Below are 23,369 nucleotides of genomic sequence, written 5' to 3'. Positions count from 1 at the left end.
CTTTTACCAAGTATTTATGATGAAGTGGGCTGGGGAGCTCCTTCCTTGGGAATGCATCTTGGATTCCATAGTGGTAGACAAATAGAATTTGTTTCACAGAAATTACTTTGAAGTTAGTTTTTGCCAGAAACCATCTGTTTTATATAAAGCAAAGGGACATTGGAGTTTCAGTTTATAGCTTTGTTCAAAATGGACTCTGCTTATTTCTCACAACTCATTCTGCTAAGCAGCACCCTGGAAAGTTGGGTGCTAGTAAATTTAGTTTACCACTAGGAAGGCAGATTTAGGGTGGTAGGGAGAAAGCTGGCTCATGAAGTGAGATCAAAGACTCTCTGGCTTTCAGTAGCTCTGAAAACTTGGGTAAGGCTCATAACCTCTCTGGGCCTTATTTTTTCACATCTGTACAATGGGGAGAATAATTCACTCCAGGGGTGGTCATGAATATTAAGTGAGAAAGAGTATATGAAGCACCCAGCATGTTAATCCAGCACACAGTACTAATAAATGGTTTTTCGCTCCTCAGAAAGACCTGTCTGGAAAGGCACGCAGATTTTGCAGGCCCTTAGTTCTTTATTTGTACAATTCTAAAATGGTTGCACTGGGCGTATAGAAAGATTAACTTTGGAGAAAATGATGATGGCAATAAAGTACTTAATATATTCACCAATATAGTTGATTGTACCCGGTTAATAAAACAGCATGGACTCATTCTTCACAAATACAGTATGTTCTCGAGGATTCACTGGGTTATTTTATCTCCTCTCGGTGATGAGTCTGATCCCTGTTAGAATGTGGTCCTGAAGCATTTTCACTACAGAGATGACTGCCTGTTTTTCCAGTAGTCTCTGAGCATGAAAGATTATAGGATGGTTTCATTTGTTAGGCTGAGACTAGAAAAGAAAGAGCTATGTTAGTGCAGTGCTGAAATTCCTTCTGTCCTCTAACTGCCGCCTGACTGGCTAAAGGAAGAAGGGTCAAGAAGTCAGACTTCAAGAAAATGAACATAAGGCTGCCTTGGGTCTGCAGCAAGTTTTTCTGGTTTCTGTGGAAATCAGCTGAAGCCCTGGAGCCTGGAGGGAGTGTGAGTGTGTGTGGAGCTCAACAGTTGGTGAGGCTGCAGCAGCTTCAAGGAGGACTTTGCTGCTTAATGTGGGAAGAATAGGAGGAGGAGGGAGCGGCTGTTTGAAGAGCAGAAAGGCAGGACTGTCGTGTAAGATGAAAGCAGTGAAGAGGTAGGTTTAGATCATTCGTGGAAGGCCCTGGAAACAGGCCCCCTCCTCCACCAACTGAATTTCTGTCTAAAGCAGGCATCCAGGGAAGATTTTCAGAGGAGTGTGAACACCTTCTTTGCATTGGGACTGCGGTGTTCGGCTCTCCTGCACCAGGGTAGGTTGATGCTTGGACAGTGGGGAAATGGAAGAACAAAGACATTGCTGATGAGGGAGAATGTGGGGAAGTTCCCAGTTGAGCCTTTGTGCTCAGCCTTGGGTGTGTGGCTCCAGGCCCTGGCATGCTGTCCAGGACTAGTTGAGAAGACAGTGAGCAAACCACTGAAAAGGACTCCTTACAAAAGACCAAAGTCTCATTTTAGGATCTAAAGATTTTTCTACGTGTTTAGTTGGGTGGGGGTAGGGAGAGAAGTGGTAACTATATAATATACTTTTCAAATCCTGGAAGAGCTTCCAGGGCACAAAGTCAGTTTAAATTACTTTAGATGAGCTACTGCTAAAAGTGATGCACTGCAAGAAACCAAAGTGAACCAGCTGCGCTGACGTATAGCTATCTTCATTAGAGGACTCGGGCTGAAGCTCAGAAGCCAGCCTCATAGCACTTCCTCAGCATACTGCCAGGTGTAGGTGCTGCTAAGGTGAGTAAATGTGGAATACAAAGATAAAATAAAGGTGCTGAAACTCCAGGCATTTATTAATATTTCTGCCATTACAAGGATGTGAGTTAATGATAAAAAACTGTGTCACTGCTTCCAGCCAAGTTCTTCGGAGTCCATATGTAATAATGGGAAAGTGTTCTGAAGAGACCCTTGACAGTGAGGCGAAAAGAAGGGAATGCACCTTTTCACCAGTGGTTGCGTTTGGCACTAGGACCTTCCCCGCTGGATTGTGTGGCTGCTTCCAAAAATGACTACGACCATGCACTCAGCTTTGCTTGGGGTAAACGCCTGAATTCTCAGGACTCTCAGGCTCTCTTTTGGCCCTACTTAGAACTTCCTAGAAAAGAACCTACTGGATTAGTGTATCAGGAATTGCAATTGATTGTTAGTAACAGAGACTAGAAATAACAATGATTTAAACAAAATAGATCACATGAAGGTTTATTTCTCTCTCAGGTAAAACAAGTCCAGAGGTCAGCAGGACTGGAATGGCAGCTTCGTGGTGTCATTGGGAGCCCAGGTTCCTTCTGTCATTCTATTCTGCCATTTTTATCACAAGGCCAGGGATGTTTGTTTGCTTTTTAATGTGTCCCAAGCACCTATAAAAGTGCCTGGCTTCTATTTTCAAGATTGCCTCATGGTCCCAGATGGCTACTAGAGCTCCAGTTATTACGTCTATATTCCAAACAGCGGGAAAGCAAAAAGGGGAGAAGGAAGGGCAGAAGGACACGTGTCCCCTCCGGGAAGTCCCAAATACCAGTTCAACCCAAATCTCTGACCTCACATTAATCACATGATCATACCTAACTATAAGGGAAGTTGTAATTGTTGTGTGTGTGCTTTTTAAGCTGGTCACAGTATCCCTCCAAATAAAATGGGTTCTATGACTAAGAAATAAGAGAATGGACTGGGTGTGGTGGCTCATGCCTATAATCCCAAAGCACTTTTAGAGACCAAGGCGGGCAGATCACCTGAGGTCGGGAGTTTGAGACCAGCCTGGTCAACATGGTGAAACCCCATCCCTACTAAAAATACAAAAATTAGTCGGGCCTGGTGGCAGGCACCTGTAATCCCAGCTACTGGGGAGACTGAGACAGGAGAATCGCTTGAACCTGGGAGGTGGAAGTTGTAGTGAGCTGAGATCACATCACTGTACTCCAGCCTGGGCGGCAGAGTGAGACTCCATCTCAAAAAATAAAAATAAGAAATTAAATAAAAAGAGAAACTGAGGCCGGGCGTGATGGCTCACGCCTGTAATCCCAGCACTTTGGGAGGCCAAGGTGGGTGAATCACTTGAAGTCAGGAGTTCAAGACAAGCCTGGCCAACATGGTGAAACCCCATCCCTACTAAAAATACAAAAATTAGCTGAGCGTGGCAGCGGGCGCCTGTAATCTCAATTGCTTGGGAGGCTGAGGCAGGAGAATTGCTTGAACCCAAGAAGTGGAGACTGCAGGAAGCCGAGATTGTGCCATTGCACTTCAGTCTGGCGACAAGAGCAAAACTCCATCTCAAAAAAAAAAAGTAGTAAGAGAATGGATATTAGGCAACTGGCAGTCTCAGCCAGTCTGATTGCTGCCCCTTGGTGTATAGAGCATCTCTCTTGGGCAGAGTTTAGCCAGGCCTTCTCTGAGTTCCTCAAGTCACTGGTGCCCAGCTCATTCTTCATGGTGCTCCCCAGAATTAGCATTTTTCCTCAGTCCACACTGCTGCCACTGTAGCGATGGGGTTGGTTTCACTGACAAAGCCCGTTGCAGGAGCCATAGAAAATGAGAAAGGAAACTACAGGCTGGAGTCTCCTTTTCCAAAGGAGGCAGCTGTGTACACACATCGCAAGCACTTAAGGCTTCGTGGACCTCTCCTTCAACCCATCTGAGATATGGGCCTTCCCTAATATACAAACACTTGACCTAGGAAACTTCATGCCTTCCGCCCAAGCTCTGAAAGGTGATGTCAGATGCCACGTCATTCCGGTCTGTTCCCTCTGCGTTCATAGAGAGAAGTAATGTAGCACAGAAAAGCATTTCCTGAGCATACATACTCACTTCTTGCTGCAAGGCACATTTTCCCACAGATACAGTGCTGTAAATTAGTTAAGGTAACACTTAAACACTTTTAAAATCCATAATATGCTGGAATATTCTGAAAGAAGAGAATGGAATCCCATGGGAACAGTGAAAACAAGTGAGTTAACCAAAGGCAACAGCTATCATATTGCTTTGCACCCAGTAGGTGCTTAGACAATGCTTGTGGAGCCTCATCACAAATGAAAGATGAGACTACTGAGTTAATTTTGGCAATATTTCACATTAAATGGGTTTCAATGGACCTATTTCAATGGAAAAGGCATTCAAAATTTCAAACAACAGACATAAAAACTGCTTTCTGGAAAAATAGCCTTTGGGTATCTCATCATTCATATTCCAAGTGCACACTTTTTCTTGCCTCCTTCTCAACATTTTCTTAAGATAATTTTCAAACATACAGAAAAGTTGGATGAGCTGTACGGCAAATACTCATGTACCTGCCACCCAGATTCTACAATTAACATTTTGCTGTATTTGCCTCACCACATGTTTATCCATGTCTGTCTCAGTCATCCATCCATGTTATTTTTTGATGTAGAAAGTAAGTTGCAGACAGCATTACACTTCATCCTTAGACACTTTAGCATGCATATAAATTAACTGAGTTGGGTATGTATAATACGTATTTTTAAATAAAAGTAAAATGCACGGATCTGGAGTGCACCATTTCAGTGATGATAAATACAAACTATGTCAAGATACAGAACGTTCCCATCACCCCAGAGCATTCTCTCATGCCTCTTCCTGGGCAGATCCCTCCCTGTGCCTCACAGAGGTAACCACTATTCTGAGTTTTTACCGTAGAGTAGGTTAGCCTCATGTAGAGCCTCCTATCAATGGACTCATACAGTGTATATTCTTTTTGGGTTAGGCTCTCACTTAGCATACTGTTTTTGAGATTCACCATAGGTTGTTACATCCATTGGTAATTTGTTCCTTTTTACTGCTGGGTAGTATTCCAGTGTGTGGATATATTTTTCCATTCTTCCTATTGACAGGCCATTATGAACAGAGCTGCTATAAACATTTTTTATACAAGTTTTATTGTGGTAATATGTTTTTATGATCTCTTGGGTAAATATCTAGGAGTGGAATTGCCAGGTCATTGGGTAGCTATTCATATCTCTTTTGATAACTAAGATCTTATCATTGAGCTGAGAGAGGACCTTATAAATCATCCAGGCCACCTCATTTTATAGACAAAGATGTTGAGGCCCTGAGAATAGGTGGAAAAGAGACCTGTTCAGAGTTACAGAGAAGATTTTTCTCAAAGTATGGACTAGAAATCCTTGTCCCCTAACTCTAGCGTTCTCTATAGCAGACTTTCCTTCTTTCTCAGGGGAAGAATCAGGATTCTTTCCAGAAGATCATTAACTATTTCCATTGTTGCTTGGGGAGAATTAACTGTTAGATACACCCGGGTGCAGGAGATTGTGCTTGATGCCTGTGCTTCTGTAGTATCTGGATCTGACCCTGCTTCTCCTCCAGTGTACATCCCTGCAGCTGTTCCAGGGTGGTCTTCGTGGAACACAGACCTGGTCATGCAGCTTATCTTCATCATCCATCCTGCAGGGCCTGTGGGAGAAAGTCCACACTCTGTAGTTGAGTGTGCAGGCCTCCTGCTTCCCTTGCCTCACCTTCCACCTTATTGCCCATCCCCTGCAGCCCACCCCATGCCATGTTCCTTCATATCTCCGGGCCTCTAAATCTCTTGTGTTTGGTCTGGAATGCATTTCCCCCTTTGTTTCCCTGATAAATTCCATACTCTTTCTTCATGATTTGGTTCATCCAGACCCTCTCAGGGAGTCAGTTACTCCCTTTTTATGCATACGTACCTCTTCAAGCTAACTTACCATGGTGGTTTGTTATGATATCACAGTCAGCATTCGTTGAACTCATAGCACAGGACTAGACACTGAAGGTACAGATACGACTGAGATGCGGGCCTGGCGTTTCAGGCTTGAGGAGTTTACCGTCTATTGAGATTCCTGTAACAGGGTAGTTCCAGTACAACACAATAAGCTCTCACATGTGTTGCAGAGAATGAGAGCTCATCTCTACACATCCTTCCAAGTGTTAGGTGTTTGAAAGCTTCACCACACAAAACTATCTCATGACTTTACTTGCATTACTAGTGAGGTTGAATGCTTTTTTTTTTTTAATATGCCTATTGGATATATTTTAACTCTTGAGGAAAACAATCAAGTTGTATTATGGTGGAACTAACTAGGTCACTTCCTAGCTGTGAGACCCTGGAAGGCAAATTTCTTTTCCCAACTGAGTCTCTAGTTCCTTGTCTGTGAAATGGGGAGACTAATAAAATGTGTTTCATAGGATTGTTGTGAGAATTAAATGAGATAACATGTGTAAAGCACACACAGGCACATAGTAGGTTTGCAATCGATGTGGCCTCTTGAAGTTCCTGGCCCCTAGCCCAGTGCCTGCCACCTATGCAATATTCAGTGTTTGTGAAGGATAGGAATATATGTACCCTGTGTATGTGTTAAAAGGGGCTATATATAGATGCTCACACAGATCCATCTGTCTTGAGAAGGGTATCAATATTCAGCCGGAGTGGCTGAGCACACACGCGTGACTCTTCTTGGGCTGCCACATCCCCTGCTAGGCAGATGTCCATTATAATGAAATGTAAGAAGGGAAAAAAATAATAATAAAGGCAGAGGAGTGTAATGTTATGGCTTGATTTGACAGGGCCTCCTGCTACTTCAGCTGCCAGTGCCAGACATGGAACAGATTAATCTGTATTCCAGCACACCACTGCTGAAGTCAAGATCGATCTAATTAGGGTATTTTAAACATCCTGTTTGCATCTAGAGTCTTCTCAGAAGCCAGGATGTCTGTCCATCTGGGGGGCAGGGGGCAGGGGCAGGTGGGTGGCAAGGTTCAACAATAAAACAGACACAGGCTGTAATTTTGGAAGTGAGAGAAGAACACTGCTGTTTGATTTCCTTAAAACAAAAGAGCTAATGGCCTTAGATGTTCTGTGGAAACAAAGGCAGCTCTGCAGCATGGCCTTGAATTTTAAAGTGGCCCTGCAAGATCTTGCCAAGATATGGGCCTGATAGGTTGGAGTGCAGGGACCATTTCCATGCTAAGAATAGAACTCTGGCTGACCCATGTGTGTCTTTCTTAACCATTTGGGCTGTGGAAGGCAGGTGCAGGTTCTGAAGCTGGGTGGGCAGAGCGACCAACTAGGCTGGGCCAGTAGGTAAATGCCAGGCCATTGGGGTGATGGTGAGGGTCTGCTTTTCATAGTCCAACATTCATATTTATCTCTGATCTGCACCCCATCTTTCCAGCCTCATTACTTTTCATCCTTCCTTCCCTCCTGTGACATTGATCTCTTTCCAGTTCTTTGTCCATATCCTGTGCTTTCTAATTTAATTCTTTACTTCATGTTGGTCTGTCCGCTTGGAATATTCTTGCTGTCATTTCCCCCTCTTCCCTATACCTGTCCTTCAAGTCTTAACTCTGATGCTACCTTTCCTACCATTCGTAGCTCCTCTGGCTGGGAGAGCATTTTCTCCATCATTAGTTTCTGCCCCTGTCCCATTTGCTGTCATTTTCTATAATGTAATTTTATGTATTTATTTAGGAGACAGGGTCTTGCTCTGTCACCCAGGCTGGAGTGCAGTAGTGCGATCATGGCTCACTGCAGCCTTGACTTCCTGGGCTCACATGATCCTCCCACTTTAGCCCCCCAAGTAGTTGGGACCACAGGAGTGTACCACCATGCCCAGCTAATTTTGGTATTTTTAGTAGGAGACAGAGTTTCACTGTGTTGCCCAGGCTGGTCTCAAACTCCTAGGTTCAAGCAATCTAACCAGCCTTGACCTCCCAAAGTGCTGGGATTACAAGCATGAGCCCAACTGTAATTTTTTGTTTTTAATTTTAACAGCTTTATTGAGACTGACATGTGAAAAATTTATATATTTAAGGTATACCACTTTTTGTTTTGATATATGAATAGTATATATTATAAAACGATGACCACAATCAAGCAAATTAACATATCCTTCATCTCGCATAGCATTTTCTGTCATGAATCATAACACATTGTAGGATTCTTATACCTATTTTGTGAGTAAATGAATGAGTCCTGTGCCAAAGATTCCTAAAAGCCTCCTCCCGTGACCCAGCTCCGCTTGCTAGGGCCTCCTCTTCCTTTCTGGTGAACGGAGCCTTCCCCTGCCCCGCCATATTAAAACTTCAACAGAGGTTCCAGCAGGACCCCTCTAGAATCTGGAGGCATCTCTCTTGGCACAGAAGGCTAAGAAAGTCAAATTTAGGGATTGTTAGTGTGCACCTTGTCACTTTTTTCCTTCTACCACTCCCTCCTTTGGTGACTTGTTAATATACATAGGACTCATGCTCCTCAATGTACCATGGGGTTATGTCCCAAAAAACCCATCGTGAGTTGAAAATATGGTAAGTCAGAAATGCATTTAACACACCTAACCTACCAAATATCATAACTCAGCCTCACCTACCTTAAACATGCACAGAACCCTTACGTTAGCCTACAGCTGGGCAAAATCATTTAACACAAAACCTATTTTATTTTTTTTTTTAAAAGTATTGACTATATCACATAATTTATTGAATATTGTACTGAAAGTGAAAAAATGGTTGCATGGGTACTTGATGTACGTTTTCTACTGAATGCATATTGCATTTGCACTATCGTAAAGACAAAAAATAAGTCAAGCCATCATAAATCAGGAACCATCTGTATTCCATTTATCCCTGACTCCAAGAATGTGGCCCAGTTCTAGGCTTCAAAAACTAAGTGTGCCCATAGAACCCCAAATCCTGGTTTCTGTCCACCAACTTTACCACTGAAAACATGAAGCTGCTAGCGCACGGCCACTCACCTGCCAGCGTAATACATCCAGCCCTGCATCTCTCCCAGAGTCTCGGAGGAAAATGTTTTTCTTCTGTCTCAGTTCTGACCTCTTAACTTCCAGTGTGTAGCCACTCCTACCCAGGCCCTCCTCTTTCCTACCCCAACTGAATTAGGGGCCCTTCACATATGGGCTGAGTATTTTTCATGCATGCCAGTTAATTGTGTACTCTATTGTAGTTATTTCTTTCTTTCTTTTTTTTTTTTTTTTTTTTTTGAGACGGAGTCCTGCTCTGTCACCCAGACTAGAGTGCAGTGGCATGATCTCGGCTTACTGCAAGCTCCACCTCCTGGGTTCACGCCATTCTCCTGCCTCAGTCTCCCGAGTAGCTGGGACTACAGGCGCCCACCACCATGCCCAGCTAATTTTTTTTATTTTTTAGTAGAGACGGGGTTTCACCATGTTAGCCAGGGTGGTCTCGATCTCCTGGCCTTGTGATCTGCCCACCTCGGCCTCCCAAAATGCTGGGATTACAGTCATGAGCCACCACACCTGGCTGTAGTTGTTTATTTCTTAGCGTTAATCATAAAATGATGAGCTTCTCTAGAGTGGGCTAGCTTTCATCGCTGTTGTCTTAGTACTTGCTACATTGCCTGGCACATAGTTGGTACTCAGAATTTTGAGTAAAGGGAGGGCTGGTGACGTACCACTTCATGCGCTGTAATTATCCTAAGATTATAAAACTCTAGAAGGAGAAGCTAATCTTCATTTCTTTACAGATCACACATTGTATTTTCAGTTCTTGCAGGAAGACCAAAAGGCAAATAATTATCACGGCCAAGTACATTTCTTTTTATTAAAAGGTAGGACCATCTCTACTTAGATGTGCTGTGTCCTTCAACTTACTAGTAAATAGTCACTACCTGCCTTAGTGCTGTCTGCAGGTCTCCCAGAATCTTGTATTATTTGGCTTTATAGCCAACGACACACAAGCACTTTATTTTAATTTATTGTGGGATTAGAGAGTCTGAGCGAAGTTGGCCTTGCTCCATTTTAGGGTTAGAACAAATCTTGAGTTAGAGAAAATAGCCCTGCCAGCTGAGAGAGCCAAGCAATCTAGGTTTCTGTTTTTCTCTGCAGGAAGTAGTTAGGATGACCAGGGCTGACTGAAACATGTTCAGTGACAGACATGTGATCAGGTTGCAGTATGGAAGGAGTTACCTGGTGATCTACGACAGGTGCGTAGGTGAGCGAATCCCTTGTGATTCTCTTTTTCAGTACAACAGATCTCAAACTGCTGTCTGTTGAGTGCCTACTATACACATTTGAAAGAATGGGTTTAATAGATGGGAGGGACAGCCCCAGCTTACAAATAAGAAAACTGAGACTCAGAGGCTAAGCTCCATGCTTGTGGCTTAACCAGCTAGTGAGTGCCAGAGATAAGATTTGAATCCATGTCCCTGTGATCCTGAGTCCCCACATAAGGTTAATTAATTCACTTGTTGGCATGTCTGGAGCAGATCCCAGGAGTTAGTGTTCTCCATGTACCTGTGTGTCTTTTTCAGCAATGGAACCATAATAGGCCTACTCATAAGCAGTCCTGTCTATGGATAAATCGCTCTCCTCATACAGAATGGGTAATGTTAACCAAACACCTACTGGAATGTGGATCATACTTTTTTTTTTTTTAAGAGTAAGCATGAGACATGCCCGTCCATTCCATTCTTCACAAAAATGGTGCACACTATAAATGGCTGGTTGGAGCGACTGCCACAGTCTGTGCTGTTCTGGAAAGACCTCTGATTTGGGTGTACTAGATTAAGGGTTCTTAACTAAAGAGCCATCACTAAGAGATGTGAATGATCTGAAACTCCATGGAAAATGTTACATTCGTGTATGTGTTTTGGGAGGGGTAGCATGCCTCCGTGTTTATCAGTCTCAAATGTCTGTCATGATTTGGAGGGAAAAAAATGCAGATCTAGATTCCAGTGGCCCACAAAGGTACTTTAGACCTGAGGCAAATCACATTCCTTCTCAGGGCTATTGTTTCCATACTCAGAACCCCATAATCAGATAAGAGATTTCTAACCCTCCTTCCAGCTCTGAAAATTATAAAACTCGAACTGCCCCCTGGAAAATCAAACTTTTAGCCCTCTCACATAGAAACAGGCATCTAACCCTTTGCTAATCATCCTTGAGAAGCCCTGAAGAGAGCTGAGCTGGGGGAAGGGTGGACCAGAGCCTCCCTCCAGGAGGTTTCAGTAATTAGTGTCTGAGGCAGCCAGTTGTCTGACTGTTGAACGTAAGTAGGGTATGACTGTTGAGCAGGGAGCCCAGCAGGCAGGGACTCTCGCTGGCACAATTTCAATCCTGGCTCTGTACCGCTCCACCTAGATGCCAGGCTGCCTACCTCCCTAACTAGTGATTTGAAAATGTAGATTTGCCTGGCCTTCCCCTTGGTGGAGCCTTGTTGCTTCCGTATGTGTGTATGTGTGTGTACACGCGTGTGGGTTTTCTGCACTTCCTGGGCCCTCCCTTAGAGGCTGTTCTCTGCAGTGGGAACTACCACATCCACCCCATCTGCATTGACAGCTCCATAACCATCCTTCACCTCCATTTTATTCTGTCAAAATGACGGAGCAGCTGAGCAGTGTTGGCCAGCAGATAAACCTGTTATCTCCCCTGCTCCCTGTGCCAGCAGCTCTCGCTGTCTCCTTGGTGCATGAAAAATTGACACCACCTTGGGCTGAAATCTGTTCTTAGGGAAGCTACATTTATTAGTAGCTAATGAAACTCAGTGTGTATATATATGTGTAAATTTGGGGTGGCTGAAGTGTTTCCCTATCTGGCCGGCACCAGTAGCCTGTGGCGTGCCTCAGCATCCAGATAGAGAAGTAGAAGGGCATAGGCATCAATTGGCAACCTATCCTTCACTTAAAATCCTAAATAGGTAAATGTCATTTATTCTTAGTAGACCATTGCAATTGATCATGGTATACCTTGCTCCAGACTGGGGTGGGCTGTGGAAATGCATGCCAGTGTCATCTGCTGCCAAGGAAGATGGTTATTCTATTTATTACATTTTTCTCTTTGAAAATTACAGCTCCTGATACCCTCTCTGCGCCACCAGCACCCAGCCCTCCCGCCCCCATCTTGTTGAGGTATATAAAGAACATTCTCTTGCAACTCTTTCTCATCCATCTTAATCAGCAAGATTAAAAGGGAAAATTATTGAGAAGTTCTGGTTCAGTATTTTTGTGGAACTGCCTGAAACTCAAAGTCTCTTCTTTATTTAGACTGTGGTGGAAATTGCTTCTGCAAAGACTAATTCTGTAAAATAGAGAAAGAGGGTTGTTATTCATGTCTTATTCCATATGGCCTTTTACTTCATTTTTCTCTTGTTAAAACTGTTAATTTTTTAATCCACATTTACATAGTGTCTGTCTTTTGGGCACAGTGAGCCCAAATATGAGGCATATTTTCAGGCTTTGCATGGTCTTATTTACCTTCCTTCTTTAATAGCATTGATGATTGCCTTTTATATGTGGGAAGCATAACATGGTAGGAAAAGCTTATAGTTTGGAATCAGGCAACTTAGATTCAGATCTAAGATCCAACCACCTACTCAAGCACATGACCTTAAGTCAGTTAATCTCGCTGAGCCTTGGGTTCCACATTTATAAAATGGAAATGTGGATAGTACCTTTTCCACAGCTTAGTTGTGAGGATTCAGTGAAAAAATTGTGTACAGACTCAAGCCTACTGGCATAGATAAACAGTAAAAATGATGACAGTTATTATTATACCCTACTTACGTTCAAATAGGAATTTGAAGGAGCTTTCACCAAAACAATATGGTGGCACTAAATCTTAGCTTTGAATAAGAATGTGTCAAAACACAAATGTTAAATTAGGGAACCTATTTGCAACATGTGGAAAAGGGTAATATGCTTAATTTATAAAGAGTTCATAGAAGTCAAAATTGAGCAAAGGATAAGGGCAGGCAGTTCAAGAAAAAGCAATACAAGTGGCCAATAAACATAGTGTGGTGGTTAATTTTATGTTAAGTTGACTGGGCTGTGGGATACCCAAATCGTTGGCAAAACATTATTCCTTTGGGCTTGGGTTGGTACTACTCCATTGGCTTTCCTGGGCCTTCAGCCTGCAGATAACAGATCACGGGCCTTCTCAGTCTCCATAATTGCACAAGCCCATCCCTCATAATAAATCTTTTTCTGTACATTTTTGTATTTCCTATTCTGTTTCTCTGGAGAACCCTAATACACATAGGAAAAGATGTTTAACCTCATTCCTAACAAGAACAAAAACATGCTAATCAAAAGAAGATCTCATTTTTCACCTACTGGGCTGTCACAATTACTAAGTTGGATAATATGCAATCTGAGCGAGGATATGAGAAGACAGATGCTCATATATATACTAATAGTGGGTATGTCATTGGTACAGCCATTTTGGAAGACAGTTTGTCAGTATCTTTCAACATTTCATATGTAAATTTCTTTTGATGCTCTAATTCCACTACTAGGAATATGCTTTAAGAATATTTGTGCAAAAGTAAGCCAAAATATGTGGACTTGTATACTCATTGCAGCATTGCTTCTAATAGAAAGAATAAAATAATGCAAAACTGGAAACTACCTAAAATACCAATGAATGGGGCGCTAGTTAAAATTGTGATAAATAAGCTCAGTGGAATTCTAGATAGCCATTTTTAAAAAATGAAGTGTGCGTGCTGATATGGAAAGATATATTAGGGAATATTTATATATATGAAATGCAAAATTTTCCCCCTGAAAATATACACAAGGTACTTTGTAGTTTTTCTTGGGAGAGAAGAATGGGTTCGTGGAAGGAATATGGGAAAAGAAATATATTAGTATAGATGCTCAATAAATATCAAGTACATGTTGTACCTTTTCATGTAGTTTGATTTTTACCTCATACATCCATTGCTTTTATTTTAAACTCCATTGGTAGGGGGTAAAGGGAATCAGTAACAACAGAACAATAAAAGAAATTACTTTCTGTGGTTGAGTATAAATTCATCTTTGAGCTTCCTAATAGCCCAGGCAAAGAAGGAACATTGATAAGGAAATACAAAAAATTTATCAGGAAAGAGAAACATTTTCTTGATCTTGATCTCTGAAAAGACTGTGGCTACCGAGGAGATTGGTGTAAACTCAGATCCAGTGCTGTCTCTCCCCAGCTTAAAATTCACTGGTAGGCCCTTGCCCCTGTTCTGCATGGTCAGCCGTTGCCCCCCTCACTGGCCTCCCCTCTCCGACATGGACATGGCACTCCATTCAAACTGACCTTTGCATATATTGTTCCTTCTGTCTGGAATGTTCTCTCCTTTTCTCTGCCTTGTTGTTGGCTATGGCTTTTCTTTGTTTTTTAAGATGTTCAGTTGTTGGTTATGTCCAGTGGGAATCCTTGGAAGTTAGTTGTCCCTCCTCTATGTTGCCCATGTCCCGTTTGCCTCCCTCAGTAATGGAACTTGTTACACGGTGCTATAACTGTTTTGTTTTCTTCACTACATGAGGAGCTCCTTCAGGTTAGGGGGCTGTGTTGTTTGTTTTTGGCCCTGAACACTCAGCACTTGCTAGGCACAGAGGTAAACTGGTCAGTGAATGAGGGAGTGGGTAATCTGAAGTTTGAGTTCTACCTCCTCCACCAGTTAGCTCTGTGGACAAGTCACTTCTCTCTGGGCCTCAGTTTTTCCATCATACAATGAGAAATTTGGCTCAAATAATCAATGAGAACTTTGGCTCTGATTTTTTTTTTCTTCCTCTGTGGTTGTCAGATTGTCATATATATAATACCAGGATGTTGTCACCAGCTGTCATACTAAGTAATTCCAAAGTTTTAGAGCTGATCTTGTTAGAATTCACTGCATTTATTATGGCCTGTCCCATATCTGTTCACCAGCTGAAGAGATCACAGCTACTTCCAACTTGGTTGGCACAAGATGACAGAGTTGATTCTGTCCCTCATTCTTCCTGCCCCTAACCTTCTCTCCTTGGCATACACAAAGGTCAGAGCACTTTTCCTCAAGTGCATCTTCACAGATGTTCCTTTCTTATCCTACTTTCTCACCCTGAGCTGAGCTCTGTTAGCTCACCGTCCTTACCCTGGGTTCATGGGGTTTTTTGCCTTCCTGTGAAGGCAGGGCCCGTTCTGTCCACTACTTTCTACCCTCACCCCACCCCAGTGAGTGACTACGGCAGACGGAGGTTATACCACCTCAATCCCAGCTTTACATAAAAGTTGAAAGGAAGATACTGGGGGAGCCTGGGGTCTTGAGAAGGTATATAGTACCTCTGTCCACAGCGTATTTTAAGAAAAATGTTATATTTTCAATACCTAAAAATATGGATTCTACCAATTAGAAATATGTTATTGAAATTGATGGCGCCCTCGGAAAAAGCCATTTACCTACTCCCACGTATAAAAACTCTTTAAGGACCATCTTGTAACTGAACAATTTGAAAGCATATTAGCAATGCAAAGGTAGTATTGCTCTGAATTTGGGATAGGCATTATATATAAAAGTGCAAAAGGTATTTGAAGGCATTTGAAACATATCCAGAATTCAAAAGTGGCCTGTTTGCCCCCACGGCCACCTCCACCACTGAAAACTTTTATATTGATAGTCTGCTTTCTTCCCATTCATTCAGCAAGTATTCCCAAAACACCTACCATGTGCCAGACATTGTTTTAGAACCGGGGATATGGCAATGAACAGAACACACTTCAAATATCTGCCTTCAGGGAATTTGTATTCTAATTGAAGGGAGATGGTGAACAGAATAAATAAATAAATGATACAGTATTTTGGAAAGTAACACATGACGAAGAGAAACATAAAGCAGATAAGACTTGAGAATCGCCATGTGAGGCATTGCATTTTTCAATAGGGTGGTCAAAGGAAAGCCTCGCTGAGAGGATGACAGTGGAGTAAAACCAGATTTAAAGAGTAAGCCATGCAGATAATCTGCCGAGGAACATTTCAGGCAGAGGAAACAGCAAGTGCAGAAGCCCCGAGGCGGGAACAGCCTGACGTTAGATGCAGCATTTAGTCTGAGTTGGGGAGTCACTGGAGTGTTTTAAACAGACCTGACTTTAGGTGTTAACCTAAGGAATTATGCTGGCTGCTCTATGGAGATTAGGCCAAAGGAGACAAGGGTGGAAGCAGAGGGACTCACTAGTAGGCTATTGACTATTCCAAGCAAGAAATGATGGTGATGTGGACAAGGGTAGTGTAGTAGCAGTGGTGGTAAGTAGTCAGAAGAGTTGGGATACTGGATGTGATTTGAAGGTAAAGCTGATGAGGCTTCTCATGGGATGTGAGAAAGAAGAGAATCAAGAGCATTTTCACTGGTTTTGGCTGGAGAAACTGGAGATTCTGGTTGCCATTAGTTAATTGGAAACAACTGTGGAAAACAGGTTTGGGGAGGAAAATCAGGAGCTTATTTTTGGACATGTTAAGTTTAAAAGAATCAGCCAGGCACAGTGGCTCACACCTGTAATCCCAGCACTTTGGAAGGCCAAGGCAGGTGGATTGCTTGAGGCCACGAGTTCAACGCCAGCCTGGGTAACATGGCTAAACCCCATCTCTGCAGAAAATATAAAAATTAGCCAGACATGGTGTTGTGTACCTGTAGTCCCAGCTACTCAGGAGGCTGAGGCAGGAGGATTGATTGAGCCTCAGAGGTCGAGGCTGCAGTGAGCCCTGATCGTGCCGCTGCATTCCAGCCTGGGTGACAGAATGAGACCCTGTCTCAAAATAAAAATTAAGGAAAAAAAGTTGATAGGATGTTAGGCAGCCAAGTGGAGAGGGCAGGTAGACAGTTGAATATATGAGTCAGCATTCAGAGGACAGGACTGACCTATAGGTTCAAATTTGTGAGTTGTCAGCATGTAATGGTTTTCAAAGCCATAGGACAAGATGAGATCACCAGAGAAGTGAATATAGATAGAAAATAGAAATCTAAGGACTGAATAACTCCAACATTAAGAAATTAGGGAAACGAGGGGGTGGGGAATGCTTATTAAGTGAAGAAAAACACACTGGCACAAAATTATATCCGTGCTGTAATCAGAGAAGTAAGAATGTTTCCTTGTGACCTCAGTAGTCAGGTGACATTCTTGGGAACCCAAGGTAACTTTGGCATAGGAAGATGCTCCTCAGTTTTCAAATAAACTGTTTGTTGTTCACACTGTGAGCATTTTATTTCAAAATAAACTTTGTTCTGCCATTTCTCCACGAGTAGACTTTTGTCACCTCCTTTTCAAGGTCATTATTCTTGATTTTTTGAAAGTTCTTTTTAAAGAAAAGAATCTCTTTACACCTGAAGCCTATAATATACCCTTCAATTACCCTCTTCTTCCAAGAGTAGAAGAATAGTATTTCATAATAGAAGCCGCTGGGTTGTTGAACTCAGAAAGCCCTGTTAACTGTTTTGAGGTGCTTACAGTACAGCCACCTTTAAACTTGAAGCAGGGGTGTTAGCTGCACCAGAATGTAAGTGATAGCACTGGGTCTCTGTCATATTTCATATTTAATTCCAGGCTGTTTACTTGGGAGAGTTATGAGGTAATTTGAGAATTCGATGCAACATGTCTTATCCATTATTTGTTCATGTCATGGCTGGTGTTCATATTCTATTCACAGGTTATTTCTGTAAAGGTGGGATTAGTTTGAGATTCTGTTGTGGACAATAGAAATCAATTAATTCCAGACAGAAAAGGAATTCTAACTTAGTTTTGATTCACTTGCTCAAGTTGTCCTTGAGGATATCATCCCTTTTGAATATGTTTTTCATGAGTTTTTTTGAGACCAGTTCGGTTTTTTAGTGACACAATTTAGGTTCTTGTCTTATTAATCAATAGCAGCAGTCAGAGAGGCCTACTTATTCTGCCCTCGATAGAACCAGACGAGGCTTGAAGAGAGGTAATAATTACTGCTCTGATCTCAGCATGTTCTCTTTTCTCTTTCCCAACCCAGAGCATGTCTGTTCGATCCTGGCTTCCCTCCTGCGGAACCTGAGAGGGCAGCAGCGAACCCGGCTTCTGAATAAATTCACTGAAAATGACAGCGAGAAGGTGGGTGACTGTTGGACTGTAAAGATGGGACCGGGACTGATAGAAAGGCTCTTTACCTGATGTGATCTGAGGGATACTGGGTTGAGTGGTCCTACCCTAAAATTCTCTTTTCTAGCACCTGCGCCCTGTTGCTTTGCATGTCAAAGGCTTTTCTGGTTGTTCTGCTTTTCATCTCCAAATGTATTCTCCTGGGAGTAGTAACACCTGAGGATGATACCGCTAGTACTTGAGGGGGATTTTTAGACCCAAAGAGCATGGATTAGACTAGGATTTTTGTTGAGGGCTGCTGCACAGCATAGCAAAGTGATTAAGAGCATTGGCTTTGGATACAGGCTTGAGATTTGAACCTGTTTTCGCTGCTTTTGAGATGTGTGCCACTCTGAACCTCAGTTTCCCCAGCTTCAACATGGAGACGTCAATACTCATCTTGAAGGGTCAGTGGGAAGTGAATTAGATAAGGTCTTACTAAGGTGGTGGTAATAAAATGAAGATAATGATAAGGAAATGGTAGAGCCTGCCCTAAATGGGCTATGGAAGCTGGGAATGCAATTACATGAGATTAGGTGGAATGGGCTATGGAAGCTGGGAACCCAATTACATGAGATTAGATGGATTGGGCTGTGGAAGCTGGGAACGCAATTACATGAGATTAGATGGATTGGACTATGGAAGCTGGGAACACAGTTACATGAGATTAGATGGATTGGACTACGGAAGCTGGGAACACAGTTACATGAGATTAGATGGGTTGGGCTATGGAAGCTGGGAACACAATTACATGAGATTAGATGGATCGGGCTATGGAAGCTGGGAACGCAATTACATGAGATTAGATGGATCGGGCTATGGAAGCTGGGAACGCAGTGGCATGAGATTAGATGGATATTTTGTATCTTTAGTGTGCCAGACGATAGGATTTTTAACAGTAATAAGAGCTACCATTTATTGAGTGACTACTATGGATTGGATAATAGAGCAGATGACTTTCATCGTTGCATATATTCTCATAACACTGTGGTTTATTTATCCTTGTATAGTTATTATTCGCATTGACAGGCAAGGCAGTTGAAGCTTAGAGACATTATGTAACTTACCCAAGAAAGGTTTAAGACTGTCTCTTTGAGCTACCTCTGACCATTTTTTCTACCCTCACCAGGAGTATAGCATGATGAAGAGGTCATCAAGTTAGGACACGGAGATCTTAGTAGTCACGTCACCCTAGTGACATCATTTAACATCTGTGCTTTGGTTTCCTCATCTTTAAAATGGGGTTTGCTACCTGTCTTCCCTGCACACCTTGTCAGGTTTTTTTTTAAGGCTTAAGGAAATAATGGTCATGAAAATACTTTATAAGCTGAAACATTAAGGTCTTAGGGTCATCAGTGTTGGCTAGAGAAGGTTTGACCACAGTCTTCTCAGACTGTCTGATGGCGTGTTGCAGGAACATCACCTATTAACCAACCAGTATCAGCTCCTGGGTAAATGAATGCCAGAGTTGCCAAGGGCTGTGGTGGTGCCAGCCTGATAAAAAGATAAGTCAGGAGTCTGGGCTGGCTTCACAGTGCTTCTTCAGTCATTTTGGAGTCTTGGGGAAAAAAACAAAACTTTTTCAAATCCACTGAGTGTTCCTCAAGCCATGTTTGAAGCATGACTTTGCTCAACTTAAAACTGATTTTTAAGTTATTGCCAAGCAAAAGTCAGGGCCTTTTTTAAAGTTGCTGAAGGAGGTTTTCTTGCTCTCTCTTCTGACTCAAAAGCAACTAAAAAGATTTTACTCAGGCATTTTTAAAAAAAGATCAGCTCTGGGGCAGAATCTGAACATGAAAGGTTTCAGTTTGAAAAAAGAAATTTCTGTAAAGTTCTAAGTGAATATCAAGTGTGTAACTTCAAGCTCCTTCTCTTGGCAAGAAGAGACTTGAATTTTTATTTATTTATTTGTTTTTAACAACATGCATTCCTGGGAGTTCTAGAAGGGCTGAGAATGCATAGCCTCCTTTCGGGAATGGGCCTGGTTCAAACTGCATTCATCCTAAGTGTTTGCTTTGTTCTGCCCCAGCCCTTTGATCCATTCCTGATGTGTCCCTAAGCAAAGCTTCTCTCATCCGCTGTAAGGAGTGCTGGAGTGGGTCTCCCTTAGTAAGGAGCGACAGTGAGATGAATAGGAGTGCCACTGTTCTCTTGCTGTGCGTTGTCTTTCCTTTTCACTCAAGCCTGTGAAATCTCTCTCTTTCAGGTTGACAGACTAATGGAGTTGCATTTTAAATATCTGGGTGCAATGCAGGTGGCAGACAAGAAGATCGAAGGGGAAAAACACGTACGTATCCCTGCCTCACTTTTGCCAGCTATTGACTTCCCTTCTATTTGGGTCCCTTGTGCTCCTCCTATCTCCCCACAGGATAGGTAAGGGCAGCAGTGCCATCTAACATGTTTTAGAAGTAGAGCAGATGATGGTCTACCAAGGGGTTATGACTGCTCTTCTGACATGAGTGACAGCCTTTCAGGAAGAAGTATGTGTAGCATCCATCCAGGTATGACCTGGGAGTCTGGGTGGACAGCACAGGCACCCTTGACAAGAGCTTCTCTTCGAAAATCTGGCCAAAGTACAAGGCTGTGAGCTGGTACCAGGTTGGCAGAGCATGTCTTAGTACTCACACTTGCTGGCTTCTGAAATCCTGAAGGAGGCATGCTGAGGAAGGGTGATCACAGCGTAGAGGAGCTGGAAGGAAACTGAATGGTCCTGGAATCCAGTTACCTCATTTACAGATGGAAAACTGGAGGCCTAGAGAAGGGAAGCTCAGACGCATTGCAGCCAAGCCAAACCGCAGGTTCTGAAGGGCTGACCCTTGTTTTCTCATGTTGATGGTTGCTGAGAGAAGTGACACCTGCTGGACGTTTTTTCTTGAGGGGCTGTGCTTGCTATGGTGTTATACCACCCTCTGTGTTTTTCACCTCCTTCCATTTTGTTCTCCGCCATCTCTGGCCACTGTAGCTTTCCATCTGTATTCCTTAATCAGGGTAAGTTGTCCTGTCACTGTTTAATGTCTGATTTGTATTCGCTCCCCTACAAGACACTTCTCAAGTCTTCAGTCACATTATCAAATGACGCCTGGCTTACTTTTTTCCAAGTCTACAGGAGACCTTATTTTCCTTGTGATGTTGTTTTGCCATGTCACTCCATCCTTCTTTTCAGTCTTGTCTTAAAGATACACTTGAGGCTTTTGAGCTTCACTGGTGGAAGGACTAATTTTAGTATAGTCCTCCCTTCCCCTGTGTTGGGACCATCCAGCTAAGGCTACCATGGGCATTGGGAATTACACCAGCATTTTCCCTCGGCATGCCTCAGGCCAGAGTGAGAGACTAGAGCTGGGGGGATGTGGGGAGACAGTGACCTTGTTATCTGTGTCCTGTTTCTCTTTGCCACTTCTTATCCACCTCTCCCCTTTCATAAAATGTACCTTCATTCATGAACACCAGCAGATAGGTAGCTGTGCTTTTCATTCTTTTGATTTCTCTATGATCCCTAAACTGAGTAAGTCCTCAGAAGTTTGTGGATTGATTGAATTGATTAACTGGGGCTTTCTTCTTTTATACAGTGATACTACTGCAAGATAAAAGGCAGAGACTCTAAATTCTGAGGCTGCACTTTAGATACTAGCATGTTCCACCACAATTCTTTCATTCCAATTCACCCCAACCCCTTTGTTCTTCAATTAAACTTTCCGTTTCCATCTTTTCTTCCCTATACAGTAACTTGGACATGAAGGACACTCAGTGGTTATTAAACTGCGGGAATGATGTACTCCTTCTCTTTATCTGAATGATAATTAGAAACAACTTGAAATTCCCTGGACTTTTGTAAGGAAGCAGCCGTGAGACAGTTAGAACTCCAGCCCTGCCGGAATCCCCGATGTTATCTGCTAGGGAGGTTTTGAGGGGTGGCAAAAGGAAGACCTGGGAGTCAGGGGACCTAGGATTTAAGAGCAAGCACCACCTTTAAATCACTGCCGGCTATGGCCTATCACTATGCCTCATGTAGCCTCAGTTTCTGGGCTATAAAGTGATACTAGCCAAGGTGATCCAACCCCTCAAGCTTCATGTTTTCCCTCATTCCCTGAGGTTAAGTTAAACATTCTTTGGTAACTCTGCCATTTTTGGACGATGGAATGAATTAAAAGCGCAGTGATGGGTTGGTCAGTGACTGACTGGTCTTCTAGATAGAGGTGCAGCAGTCTAGTAGGAAAAGTAATCTTGCCACTTCTAGCTCTGAGATCTTGGATAATTGAGGTGACCTTCCTAAGTTTTGTTTTCTCATCTGTAAAATTAGAATAAAAACACCTCCCTTTTGGGCCAGACACAGTGGCTCATGCCTGAACTTTGGGAGGCCAGACATCCCTACCGTTTTAGGGTAGGCCAAAAACTTTGGGAGGCCAAGGTGGGCAGATCACTTGAGGTCAGAAATTTGAGACCAGTCTGGCCGACAAAGCAAAACCCCCATTTCTACTAAAAATACAAAAATTAGCTGGGCATGATGGCGCACGCCTGTAATCCCAGCTACTCGGGGAGCTAAGGCACAAGAGTCACTTGAGCCTGAGAGGTAAGGGTTGCAACAAGCCGAGATTGTGCCACTGCACTCCAGCCTGGGTGGCAGAGCGAGACCCTGTCTCAAAAAATAAAAACAAAACACCTCCTGTTAAAGGTTATTATGAAGACTAAGCATAAAGTATAGAAAGTACTTTGCTCAGTAAGTAGAAGCTGCCGCTGCTGCTGCTGCTAGAATTTCCTAGCTTCCTTTGGAATTCTTGTGTAATTTTTTAGTAAGCCTTTTAGTAAGCCTTTTTAGTAGCCTTTTTAGTAAGCAGTCCTTTTCCTGAGAGCATCCTCCTTGCCAGAAGGAGTTGCCTAGCAGAAGAGAGCGTTGGCACCATCAGATGCTTTATTTGAGGTGCAGCTTAGACTTTTTTTGAGGGAGACTGAGTAAGCGGCTAGGTGTCAGGGAGCAGTTTGCACATAGCTGTTAGGAAACTTGGCCTGCTTCCCAAAAGATTATCTATTATCAGCACTGAAGAGGGTGTGAAATTGATTAGCACTGACGGAGAGTAATCGCTGCAGCCACTCTCCCGGCATTCACAGAGCTGCTGTGTGCCACAGGCACCAAGGCCGTGCTGTTCCCTGACAAACATCTGTCTCCTTGATGCCAAGGCCGTTTTGCTGGGCACTGGCAAACATTCCAAGGCCATTAGTGCTCAGCAGCCTCAGTGTTACGCAGAGAGCCAGGGCGGGTAGGGGTGAGGGATGCATTTGTGAGCGGTGTTTGCTGCCAGCACTCAGGCGCCATCCTAGCAGATGAAGCCGCCTCACAGGTGTAAAGTGACTTAGAACAACACGACCTCCTTTTCACCTCTGCC

At 43.0% G+C, this 23,369-nt stretch overlaps 1 protein-coding gene across 1 annotated transcript in view; it reads left to right on the top strand.

Annotated features, from left to right (window-relative positions):
• CTNNBL1 (catenin beta like 1) overlaps positions 1-23,369 on the top strand; it is a 177,844-nt gene that overhangs the window by 128,031 nt on the left and 26,444 nt on the right. The window contains exons 12-13 of the mRNA XM_030825692.1: positions 17,867-17,964; positions 20,198-20,278. Of these exons, the coding sequence (XP_030681552.1) occupies positions 17,867-17,964; positions 20,198-20,278 (179 nt within the window). The remainder of the gene's footprint in view (positions 1-17,866; positions 17,965-20,197; positions 20,279-23,369) is intronic.

The sequence above is a fragment of the Nomascus leucogenys genome, chromosome 13 (assembly GCF_006542625.1).
Source record: "Nomascus leucogenys isolate Asia chromosome 13, Asia_NLE_v1, whole genome shotgun sequence".
Lineage (NCBI taxonomy): Eukaryota > Metazoa > Chordata > Mammalia > Primates > Hylobatidae > Nomascus > Nomascus leucogenys.
This window is presented reverse-complemented; position numbering and strand designations above follow the sequence as displayed.